The sequence below is a fragment of the Aptenodytes patagonicus genome, chromosome 3, assembly GCF_965638725.1.
Source record: "Aptenodytes patagonicus chromosome 3, bAptPat1.pri.cur, whole genome shotgun sequence".
Classification (NCBI taxonomy): domain Eukaryota; kingdom Metazoa; phylum Chordata; class Aves; order Sphenisciformes; family Spheniscidae; genus Aptenodytes; species Aptenodytes patagonicus.
The window spans coordinates 37,439,198-37,451,208 of record NC_134951.1 but is presented as its reverse complement, the minus strand read 5'-3'; the positions used below and the strand labels follow the sequence as shown (position 1 = coordinate 37,451,208).

General features: G+C 36.5%; 1 protein-coding gene across 5 annotated transcripts in view; it reads left to right on the top strand.

The window, feature by feature from the left end:
- Positions 1–12,011, top strand: part of COL12A1 (collagen type XII alpha 1 chain) — a 102,531-nt gene that overhangs the window by 52,849 nt on the left and 37,671 nt on the right. For all 5 annotated transcript variants that reach the window (XM_076333084.1, XM_076333082.1, XM_076333083.1 and 2 more), the window contains 12 exons: positions 813–942; positions 1,834–1,973; positions 3,068–3,197; positions 3,912–4,054; positions 5,106–5,235; positions 6,174–6,316; positions 7,852–7,981; positions 8,176–8,295; positions 9,257–9,403; positions 10,225–10,341; positions 10,799–10,945; positions 11,420–11,494. In XM_076333084.1, the coding sequence (XP_076189199.1) occupies positions 813–942; positions 1,834–1,973; positions 3,068–3,197; positions 3,912–4,054; positions 5,106–5,235; positions 6,174–6,316; positions 7,852–7,981; positions 8,176–8,295; positions 9,257–9,403; positions 10,225–10,341; positions 10,799–10,945; positions 11,420–11,494 (1,552 nt within the window). The remainder of the gene's footprint in view (positions 1–812; positions 943–1,833; positions 1,974–3,067; positions 3,198–3,911; positions 4,055–5,105; positions 5,236–6,173; positions 6,317–7,851; positions 7,982–8,175; positions 8,296–9,256; positions 9,404–10,224; positions 10,342–10,798; positions 10,946–11,419; positions 11,495–12,011) is intronic.

Here is a 12,011-nt window from a genome sequence, read left to right as displayed (position 1 = left end):
TTGTTTTCAGCACAAATCCAAAACACAACCCCATGCTAGCTACTGTGAAGAAAATTAACTCTCCCCAGCCAAAACCAGCACAAAAGTACAACGGATGCCCTTGAGCAAGTGTAATTTCACACAATTAAAACCCAAAAAGCTCATGACTCACAAATGCTGAAGATCTAAGTATTATTCTCAGTGCGCTGTAAATCTTTTCCTTGGTGGAGATTATGATCACAGGATTATATGCAAAAGAAAAATTGAAATGAAAGATCCATAATGATTTTAGACTCTAACAAAGCTGTTTTAGAAGCTGAAGTATCATGCTGTAAAATTTTTGAAATCAAGGAGACAATGTTGATATTGTATCAAATCTACATTAGAGATCTAGAGAGTGTTGTAATTTATTCCATGCTTGCATTCTACCTGAGAGCGGAGCATAAAGAGCCCAATTCAAAGTCTGTCAAAATGAATAAAAGACTCTCATTGATTTCAATATGATGTAGTCAGAGGCAATGTGGAGAAACAGCTCTGTGCTGGCACAGAACTGGCAGTTGATAAGTAATTGTGGTTATATGCAAGTTTGGAGGTGTTAAAGAATACTGGCTTTGTGTCAGTGGACTCTGTCTAAACTTGCTAAGATGAATATGTACTAAATATTATTATTGTTCAATGCCTACTGTCAGTGCCTGTCACAAGAGCATTGCAGCATATGATATATCATAGCGTTTTCCACTCTGCATCAAATGCTTACATTCTTCACTGTAACAGTAAGCATAAAAGGGGCAGCATAAAAGGGATTTTAATCTTTTTCTTTTGTTTTACTGTAGACTATGGTTGGAGGACGGCAGAACAGTGTGGTGATACAGAAGCTGCAGCCTGACACACCATATGCTATTACTGTGTCATCAATGTACGCAGACGGTGAAGGCGGACGAATGACAGGACGAGGCAGAACCAGTAAGTAACTTCTTGACATCTTCTTATTAGGTGAGAAACAATATTGATGTATTGCTTTTCAAATGATCTGAGAAAAATTTCTTGTGGTGAAATTCATCCTGTCTGTATTTGTAATTTGTCCTTTGATGGGTTTCAAGTATCTAAAGAAGGCCTGTCAGTCTACTGGCTGTAGAGAAACCCTGGACCGCTACCTTAGACTGGATGCCCAGTTTTTAAGGATGAGAGAAACCCTAATGCTACTATGGAACTTCTTCCTCATTTTAATCTGTTTAATTGTCTTATACCACAATTTAGTAAACACCTTAAAGCATCTGAAGGCATGTCACTCTCATATGTGTGCTGTTAAGTATAAGTTTACTATTTTCCTGTCAGCACTTTCAGTTCAGAGGCTGACCTTTACAGTGTGCACTTTCAGACTCTACCATTTTATGTTGATAGCATTGTTTTGATCCTGCTATAGAAAGCACTGAGTGATTTGCTACCAGAGATACTTCAGGCATAAAAACCAATTCACTATTTTTAATTAATTACTTATTTAACTATAAATTTATTAATAAATTTATTAATTCAATTGTACTTGGTTTACTTTTGAGCCCGCAATGGAAAGTCAGACATAGCAAAGTGTTTGGTGAGGAATGAGGAAAACAATCCTAATGAACTCATCGTATAATTGTAAAATAGTGTCCAGAAAGAAATTTTTCTTACTATATTTAGCATTCCTTATGCTGTTGGATGGGTCTGATGTGTTCTGATTAATGAAGACAAATAACATTTAACACGAACTATTAAACCTATTGTTTTTTAAATTTCCTGATTACATAGGCATGATCTGACAGCACAGGTGAGGCACATCTGGCTCCACATTTCTGACAGCTCATTGATCTGTTTCAGAACCTCTCACTACTGTGAAGAACTTGCTAGTTTATGACCCAACCACCAGTACTCTGAACATTCGATGGGATCATGCAGAAGGAAGTCCTCGCCAGTATAAAGTGTTTTATGGACCTACAGCTGGAGGTGCAGAAGAAATGGTAAATGCTTTGTGTGGATCTCACTAACTGTCTCAGATAAATTGCAGCTCATGGTGCTAGTGAGAGAAATACTGTTGAGTGAAGTGGGTCTTGTTTGCCTATGCACTGGCTTTTTTTCCGTTCATAGCTACCCTGGAGAAAATGCAGAGCACCTCCATGAAAGACAGTTACTCCCGTGTGTATTACAGATGTTTCATTTTATATAGTAGGCCTTCAATGATTAGTTCTTAGCACAGGGATTTAATACCACACAAAATTTTTTGTTTGTTTATTCTTAGGGCAGTGTTGTGTGAATGTAAAGCTGACTTCAGGGTATACAAAAGGCTATAAAGTCAGCAGACCACATTTCTACCCATTTTTACTGCTAAGAAGTCATGTGACTGTAAGCAGTCAGCCGGGATAATATTTGTGAAAGCAGAAAAATCCACATAGGTGTCTTATTCTAATCTCCTAAAATTACGTAATTGCTAAAGAGCTAAAACAATCTTGAAAATGGGAACCCTTGTTGCCGACTGGGAAAATATTATTCTTTCCGACTTGTGTTTCTTTTTCCACATTTGTGCAATTTGATGTGCCTGTGAAATGAAGAGTACATGAATTTCCACTGTTTCAATAGCATCTAGAGATCTACTGATGATAAATATTCTTAAATGCTGTGGAGTTTTACTTTCTGACATGAGCTGCTCATTACTTCTTGTCATTAGCATGTTGTAGTGTTATGTAATATTTATTTTTCTGATTTAGAAAGTGACATTTTAATGCCTCTGAGCTGCTAAATAGTAGTAATTAGAGATCACTGCAGATTCTGCTACTGTTACTAGTAGAACAGGATCTGGACCCAAAAGTGAAGATAGCTGTAAAGGATTGTACAGGACAGCATAGGACTTAACAACCATTTTTGTTAACGCCAAGACAGAACCTTCTTGAAAGGCAATTCCAGAAAATACCATGAACCCTGTTACTTCAAGCTTCACTTTTTGTAAAGTTTTTATCACATCCAGTCTAGAAATGAGATGTGGTGGAGGAGTAAGGGAGATACAAAAAGCTTAAATATTTGCATATTTATGCCCCTACCTTTCTTTTTAAATTTGTAGACCACAGTACCAGGAAACACAAACTATGTCATCCTGAGGACTCTTGAACCCAACACACCTTACACTGTAACTGTGGTTCCAGTTTTCCCAGAGGGGGATGGTGGACGTGTCTCTGACACTGGAAGAACTTGTAAGTAAAGTAGTCCTTTTCAAGAAAATGTTAGGATTTTTCGTGTGAGTGGCTCAGATCATTAGAAAGTGATTTTACATCAAGTATGGAAGTTTATTTTCCCCAAAGCTAAAACATAAGTGTAAGATACTCTGTTTACCTGCTTCGTTATGCTTGCAGCTCTGTAACTTATTCTGTTTTCTCTGCTTGTTTGGGTGGAGGCTTTCAGTCCACTTATCTCAGGCAAGCTCAGCTCCTATGTTGTACAGCGAATTTACTGTTTACTTCCACACAACAGTAAAATTTTAATTGTAGTGCCAGTAGCAATATTGGTGAACGAATGGCAAATATTGGTGTTAATCCATGCTAATGTCCATACCATGTACTTAAAATTTTCCAGGAAGTTTGAGCTCCTAATGTCCGCGTGAGCTAAAATATGTAGTTTGTGGCTACTTTTCATACCTCAGTATGGTAATCAACAATTGGGTGACAAAGAGTTATGATCATACCTTCAATTTGCAGCATAAACATAGGTACTTTGCTCCCTGGCAAGGATGTTTGTAAAGACTAATCACTGAGATTCTTAGATTTGTAGATTTTGGGGTAACAAAAGTAATGTGTTTATCTTGGGCTGATGTGCTTTTCAGCTTCCTTTAAGCACTGTTGTAAATTCAAGTAGAACTAGAACTTATGTAAGCAACTTTGTAAAACTTAATTTAATTATCCTTGATCTAGTGGAGAGAGGAACACCAAGAAACATTCAAGTTTACAATCCGACACCAAACAGCATGAATGTCCGATGGGAACCTGCTCCAGGTCCAGTACAGCAATATAGAATTAATTACTCTCCACTGTCTGGCCCAAGGCCATCAGAATCTGTAAGTAATTTAGTCTTTATACTATTCCTTAAAAGTGTGTGGAGGATATTGCTTCCTTCAATGAGTGTAGAACAATAATAATAAACTCAGGCCAAATATCTGCCCAGGAGTGTCCCTGCTGAACGCACTGTGTCTACAGGAATTTAGTCCATTGTAAATAAATACTTAATTTGGTGAAATAAAAGAAATAAGAAATAAGAATTTCCCATTTAAAACTGAGTGTTGAGGATTGAGTATCCTTTATCATATTGCAGGTAAAGATGAATTAAAATAATTTTTTTTTTTTTTAAAAAGAGAGAAGGAAACAACAAATATGTTTTAGGAAATGTTTAATTATGACACCAGATGCCAAGTTTATGTGATTTTACCACTAAACCATCTGTTTACCCCAAATCATTATTGTTTAAGTAGGTCTTGGTGAGCAGTGAAGTCTGCTTCAATTCTCTTCAATTTTTTTTGTAAAAATTTGCCCTCCAGGTGTCAAGTAAGAGTTCTTGGATTTGTGTAGAAATAAGTGCAGTTTTAGAGCTAAGCCTGTGAAGGTACTCACACAAAACGTACGCCCATATTGTACACATACAGATGAATATGTTTTTATATAAGGAAGTGTAAGAAGTTTTAATGAACCATTTGCATCTGTAAAGTGAAACTACATATTACTTCACAGTAATATGTAAGTGGGAACCTGTCTATTAGTACCTGTTAGAAAATGTCCTTTATATGTCAACAAACCATGACAGAATTTACTTTTTTGGTTTCTGTTCCTGAATGTTTCTTCTTTTTTTCTGAACTATTTTTATGTAAAATGTAGAAAATAACGATTCCATTTGCAGAATGAGAGCTCCTTATGTATTTGTCATTTTTTTTGCACCTGCGCTTGAATTTTTATCAATATTATTTGCTTATATTAAACTTGTATTATTTTTCTTAGAAAACATGCAGCATGGTCATGTTCCCAGTTTTTCTATATTTCATTCAAATAGTTCATTCTAACAAGACATGGTATAAACCAAAGCTTTTTTTATATAGGTGCCTTTTGTTTCTGTTTTAGATTGTGGTACCAGCCAACACACGTGATGTGATGCTGGAGCGCTTGACTCCTGACACTGCTTACTCAATAAATGTTATAGCTCTGTATGCAGATGGAGAAGGAAATCCAAGCCAAGCACAGGGAAGAACATGTAAGAGGCAGTCAGTACTTGCTTTGTGAAATATATGTCGAAATTTCTGTGTGAAGAATTTATAAAATTGATTACAATCACAAATAGTGTAAGCCATTCAGTGCAACTCTGAGATCAATGCATCTGAGTTATGGCTGAAGCAATTATGGGCCCCCATGGAAGGAAGCTTTTGCTATGTTGTCTGTCAGTTATGGTACATGTGTAATCACCAAAGTAATTTCCATTTATGAAATAAGCCTAATTTCAATGTTTAAAAGTTTAAAAGCTGTTCTTTAAAATGTGATTACAGATAAATAGCAATTTGTCTTTTGGAAAAAAAATAACCCATTAAGATGGGTGGAATTTGCTGTCAACAGAAAAAAATGTGCTTTATGTTCTGTGTCTTACACAATAATTGTATATGTCAACCTCCCCACATGTTTGTTTTTTGCTGGAGATGCCTAAACACCAAAACCTCCTTGTTACAACTTAGCTTGTGGGATCTTGGTTGGCTTACGCTTGGCTTCTTTAAAATTCGTTCTAGAAATAATGTGTAAAGAAACTGTCTATGGCAATAATAGGTCACCTCTGTTTTGCTGCTTCTATGCTTTCTCTGTTAAATCCCCATATTCATCTAAAACTTGCAGATGTGACAGGCTATAGTTATACTTGTCTGCAAGAGTCTGAGAAGCAGAATGTATATAGATGCTCACTTTGCACATCCCTCTGATGTTCTCTCCCTTCCATACTGTTTCAGTTCCTCTGGCTAAGGCCCTATTTCTATTTGAGACCTTCAGGCACTGCTGTATTATCATTGACTAAATCTACCTGTATATGTTTATTCAGGGTTTCAGGGAGGGCCCTTAGCTTTGGCTTCAGGGCAGCATTTGAATCAGTGAGAGCAACACTGAACTGGAAGAATCGTGCTTCATACAACCTTCTGTATTTTCTTTCTTTAGTACCTCGCAGTGGTCCAAGGAATGTGAGAGTGTTCGATGAGACCACAAACAGCCTTTCTGTACAATGGGACCATGCTGATGGGCCAGTCCAGCAGTACAGAATCATTTATTCACCCACTGTGGGAGACCCTATCGATGAATATGTAAGCTCTGTAATTCCTTAGTAAGCACTGAGATGTTCTCAGTTGATTCTTTAGGCTACAGAAAAACAGAGACCGGTTTTACATGTTGTACACTTTGCATGCTCTATGGGTTCTTTGGTCATTGTCAATGCTGAGAAGCCATGATTTGTATGAAACAGTTCTTTTTTTTCCCAAAGTTGCAGAACATATACAGTTTAATGAACCAACTTGTGTGTAAAATAATGTTAAATGAGTCACACATTAATCAGAAGATTCTGAGCAGAACCTGCTTTCTGACATTTAGTTCAAACATTGTGCTACAGTGAATAGCCATCTATTACTTCATACTCTATTCATTATGAAGTCAGTGTGCTAAGATACAGAATAAGAACATAAGTCTGCATTTTATAAATTGAAGGAAGTTGGCAGAGTTTAATAAGAAAGCAATGGTAGCTTTGATTCAGAATCTAACTTGCTTTTGTAAGGTTCAGTATGAATTGTAAGTATTTGTGTTTAATTTCCTGCAGCTTAATGATAGCACAAGTTAATCTGATGCTTATAAAATTCTCTGAGTGTTTATAGCAAAGCCAAACTCAGATCCTATAGAGGTCAATGGCAGAATTCCTGCTGACTGCCACCGGCCAAAATGTTACATGTTTAGAGCGCTATTTAAATGCTATTACTGCTTATATATTATTGTATAGGGCATGCTGAAAATTCAGGGGTTGAAAATTCCTACTGGACCTGTTAATCAGGACACACATTTTTCAACACATGTATCTTCTTTGCAGAAAATATTGGACATTTCATAAAAATAGCAAGTCTAAAACAACTGAAAATTTTTATCAAGTAATAATGGAAAATGTTGACCGGGACATGCTTTTGAGATACATACCTCAAGTTACTTTATGTAGTTTCAGTGCTTTATGGCCATTTTATGGAGCAGTGTCACTTTTTGGATTATACCTACCTTTTCATTAGAAGGGAGCAATAGTTCATGGCTGCACCAGGAAGTTGAAGAGATTGAGGGATGCATAAACAGGCACGTTTTTATATATCAAAATATTTAGAGCTTCCTTCTCAGACTAACTGTTGTTTCTGCCAAGAAAATCATATCCTAAGATGAGGATAATAAAAAGGTAGAAATGAAACTGATGAGTAGCGTGAATGACTTTGACTTCTGTCCCCATTGTAGGAGCTTTTTCCTCTCTTGTTCTGTCTCCAAACACATCATCATGACTTTTTCCTTTATATGAGGGAACAGTACTGAAATCTTGGTGAGGAACTGCAGCATATCAGTCTGATGTGAGGGTAGGGACTGAAGAGCCGATTCGATTTATCTTTTTGTGCTGACCACAGTGTTGTACAATTTAAAATAACAAATACTAATAATAGTTTATAGGCTATAACCCTTAAGATATCCCAAATGACTTTATCTACAGTGGACATAAAAAAAGTGCGCCAAGTGTCAAAACAAATTTTTAGTTGTAGTAACTGTCTTATCGATCAGTTACAGGACTGTGAGTTTGTTTACCTCTGTTTCTTTTGTGTTCTAGACAACAGTTCCTGGGATAAGAAATAATGTGATACTACAACCGCTGCAATCAGATACGCCATATAAAATTACTATTGTGGCTGTGTACGAAGATGGAGATGGTGGACAACTGACTGGAAATGGCAGAACTGGTAATTAGTTTTAATATTGTATACTCTTTTTTAAATTTAAGGCACATATTCCTTGAGCGCTCCAACATTGTTTGGAGTTTCATTATGTTAATTACGTCTTTGACGTGATTATTACCTGACAGAGTTACAATGTAAGTTTCTAGAGGTTGAAAACCAGTCACTAGCCTAATTAGAGTGTTTTTCTTTCTTTTTAGTTGGCCTGCTTCCTCCTCAAAATATGTATATAACTGATGAATGGTATACACGATTCAGAGTTTCCTGGGATCCTTCACCATCCCCTGTTCTTGGATATAAAATTGTATACAAACCTGTGGGTAAGAAAACCTGTTCATTCTGAGTGTACCACTTTCAGAATAGTGAGTGGCTAATGGGAGATCAAAACAGAAATCATAGGTATCGTGAAATATTTGTGTTAAAGGATTTATTTATTTCCTTTGTTTACTGATTTTGATGGAAGCTTAAGTCTTATTATCAGTATTTTATAAGAAGCACAAATTATCAAATACAGTGTTTCATACATTCAAATACAGAGACTGAATTGTATAGCTAATATTTAGTACAGTGAATAGATAAAGTCCTGGACCAGACTTGGTTTTCCTCTTTAATACCTCTTTTTCCTTCTGAGGATATGAACTGCTGTATGTGTGATGAGTATTGGACAGGTATTTAGGTACTACTGTCCTTCAGAACCTTTGTTTTATGTGACAGTGAAAAAATAGACATACCTTTTTATAAGTTAAAATAAACACAAACATTGCACAATAGAATCATAGAATCATAGAATAGTTAGGGTTGGAAGGGACCTCTAAAGGTCATCTAGTCCAACCCCCCTGCCGTGGGCAGGGACATCTTCAACTAGATCAGGTTGCTCAGAGCCCTGTCCAACCTGACCTTGAATGTTTCCAGGGATGGGGCATCCACCACCTCTCTGGGCAACCTGTTCCAGTGTTTCACCACCCTCAGCGTAAAAAATTTCTTCCTTATATCTAGTCTAAATCTACCCCCCTTTAGTTTAAAGCCATTCCCCCTTGTCCTGTCGCAACAGGCCCTGCTAAAAAGTCTGCCGCCATCTTTACAATAGCTTGTAAAGCTATGTGTATGTTCTTTTTGCAACAGTCTAATATGCTAAAATTTAAGAAGTTAGTATGTTTTGGTTTTGAAAAAGTGAGATTAACAATTGATGACATGTAAAAGACAGCAGATAGTTTTGTAGCTCACCTAATCATTAATCTTTCTTTCTCTCTGTACTTTCTTAATGCTTCCTTTCAATTCAAGGTTCAAATGAGCCCATGGAGGTTTTTGTTGGAGAAGTGACTTCCTACACCTTGCATAATCTATCTCCCAGTACTACTTACGATGTGAATGTTTATGCCCAGTATGATTCTGGAATGAGCATACCTTTGACAGATCAAGGCACTACATGTAAGTCAAAATAATTTTGTTGTAGTCATGCTAGATACATATGCTGATCTGAGATAATATTGATTAAGAGAGGATTTTTTAAGGCTGGTTGTTAGAAAGTCTGAATATCCTCTCATGGAAAACACTGATCATCTGTCCATGACGTAGATCTTAAAAACACTAAGCTTGGGAACAGTAACGGGAATACAGTTTTATGTAATGGTTTGATGATATAAAATTTTCTGGTCTGCTTCTTAAAATTTTATTCAGCGATAGTTGGAGTCAATCTTTAACTGTCTGCAAGGTACTACAGAGTCTAACCATGCTAAGCAGGTCTAGGCTTTTTGCTACTCTGCCTTTATCTCACAGGAATGTCCAGTGATTGAAACTTCAGCTTTTCAGAAGGAGATAATTTTGTTGATGGCCTCAGCTAAGAAATTTCTAAAAATTTCTTCGGTTAAGATAAATCAAACATCCTGAGTTTTGTTGTCTCAGTATATTCTTTTCATACTGCTATATATGAGTCAGGTTCTGATTTTTGGAAGTTTCTTATTTTATAAAGAACTCAACTTACTTCATATGAAAACTCATAAAACAGGCTGTTACGCAATACAGGAAGGCTATCAGACTTTGGGCCTTTGTAAATAACTAGGCTGGCATCTCTAGGGTGTAACAGAAAATGAAGAGATTTGACTAGAACTGCTCTTTCCTTCTGTGAGTATTTTAAAAAAATCAAGTTCTGGACCAGCAGATATAATATAATTTTCATTTTTATGTGCTTCATTTAACATCCATTACATACTGTTTTCCAGAGAGCAATTTATCTCTTTCTCTGTTCACAGTATACTTGAATGTCACTGACCTAACAAGTTACAAAGTGGGTTGGGATACTTTCTGTATCCGATGGTCAGCTCATCGGTCAGCAACTTCCTACAGACTGAAGCTAAACCCAGCTGATGGTAAGTGCATTTTATTTTTTGCATTTTCTGGAAACATAATTGTTTTATTTCAGTGACAGCACCACTTATTTGGGATGGTGGCAAGCCCCCACCAGCAGTCATGATGCATCTGGTTGAACTTTAAAGCTTTGAACATAACCTGTTTTTCTACAGTGGTGAAGAAGCTGCAAAGAGGGAGTGCTGCTTATTGTCAAGTTAACATTCTTTAGTGGGAATCTGCTAGTTACCTGAATTTCACATGGACACTGGAATGTAGTTGCTCTCCAGTATGCTCCAGGGTGCATAATCACCACATAATCTTGGTCTAGAAAAGCTTTTATGGGACAAGAATAAAACTGCTGTCCCATCCGTTCCAACCTCCTCACAAGAGGTCTCTAATTTCTACACTTATTTGCACACATATTAAAAGGGAAATAGTGGGTTCTAACTTTCTTTCCATTGGGCTTTGTTTTGACAGGTTCCAGAGGACAGGAAATCACAGTACGTGGATCAGAAACAAGCCATTGTTTTACTGGTCTCTCACCAGACACAGAATACAATGCTACTGTCTTTGTTCAAACCCCTAACCTTGAGGGACCTCCAGTCTCTATGAGGGAACGTACAGGTAGGAAATAGATACATGAACCTTAAGTTTTGGCTATAGAACTTGTTTTGTTTCAGCTGTAGAATTTGTCTTGCTCCTAAATGGCTTTCAAGATATCTTTTAAGTGATCTTTTTTCCTCTTTCTCTCACTGTAATGTCAACTGGATTTTATGAGGGAAAGAAAAATTCTTATGCTCTTCTTCAAACCAAGTGTTTCCTAGCACTTGGATGAAAAATTGGGATGTATTATCAGAGTGCAGTGTTACTTATGTAAAAGCATTCCTGTTATAATGAAATCATGTACCTTTGTTTTAACAGCAGCTATAATCTCATTACTCTTGTAACACAAGAAATTTTTCCTTGCCAATTCTACGTTGTTTAGGTTAGTGAGAAAATATTTGAATCTTTCTGTGTGGTAATATAATACATAATCTAGAGTTTTTCCTTCAATGAAATAATTTATGTAGAGTAAAAAAAAATATTATTTTATTTCAGTTCTCAAACCTACAGAGGCACCAACTCTGCCACCTACACCTCCTCCACCTCCCACAATCCCTCCAGCTTGGGATGGTATGTTTATTTGTAGATTTATTCAGTATTTTTACATAGTTGTTGCACTGCTTCAGCTTTAATTCTATTTTTCATAAGTTTAAATAGGTTTAAAACTAGCACAGCATTTTAGGGAAATGAAGTTTGAGACCAGTTTCCTAATGCCATCCTTTTGCTGTTGAGCTTTACTGGACTTCAAAATTTCCTGGTTTAGGAGAGCAAGGTGCATATGTTTGGGGAAAAAATGATGATATTATAGAGCTCTGCAGCAAGTCCGTAAGCCTGGCCCTCAGCAGAAAATTTTGTTTTATGATAGCTACTCAGAAAAGAAATGTCATTTAAAACATTTGCATTTGATTCTTGAGAGCTTCCTAATTTCTTGCACTTTGAAAATTTTTAATAAATGGTATTGTGTTGAGCATAAGCCATCTGCCAGCCCGACTGCATGGTAATAGAAGTTTGCTGAATACTTGTCATTCTTGAATTGTCAAATTTTGAACTAATGCTCTCTATTTAACAGTGCTATGAATGATGTATT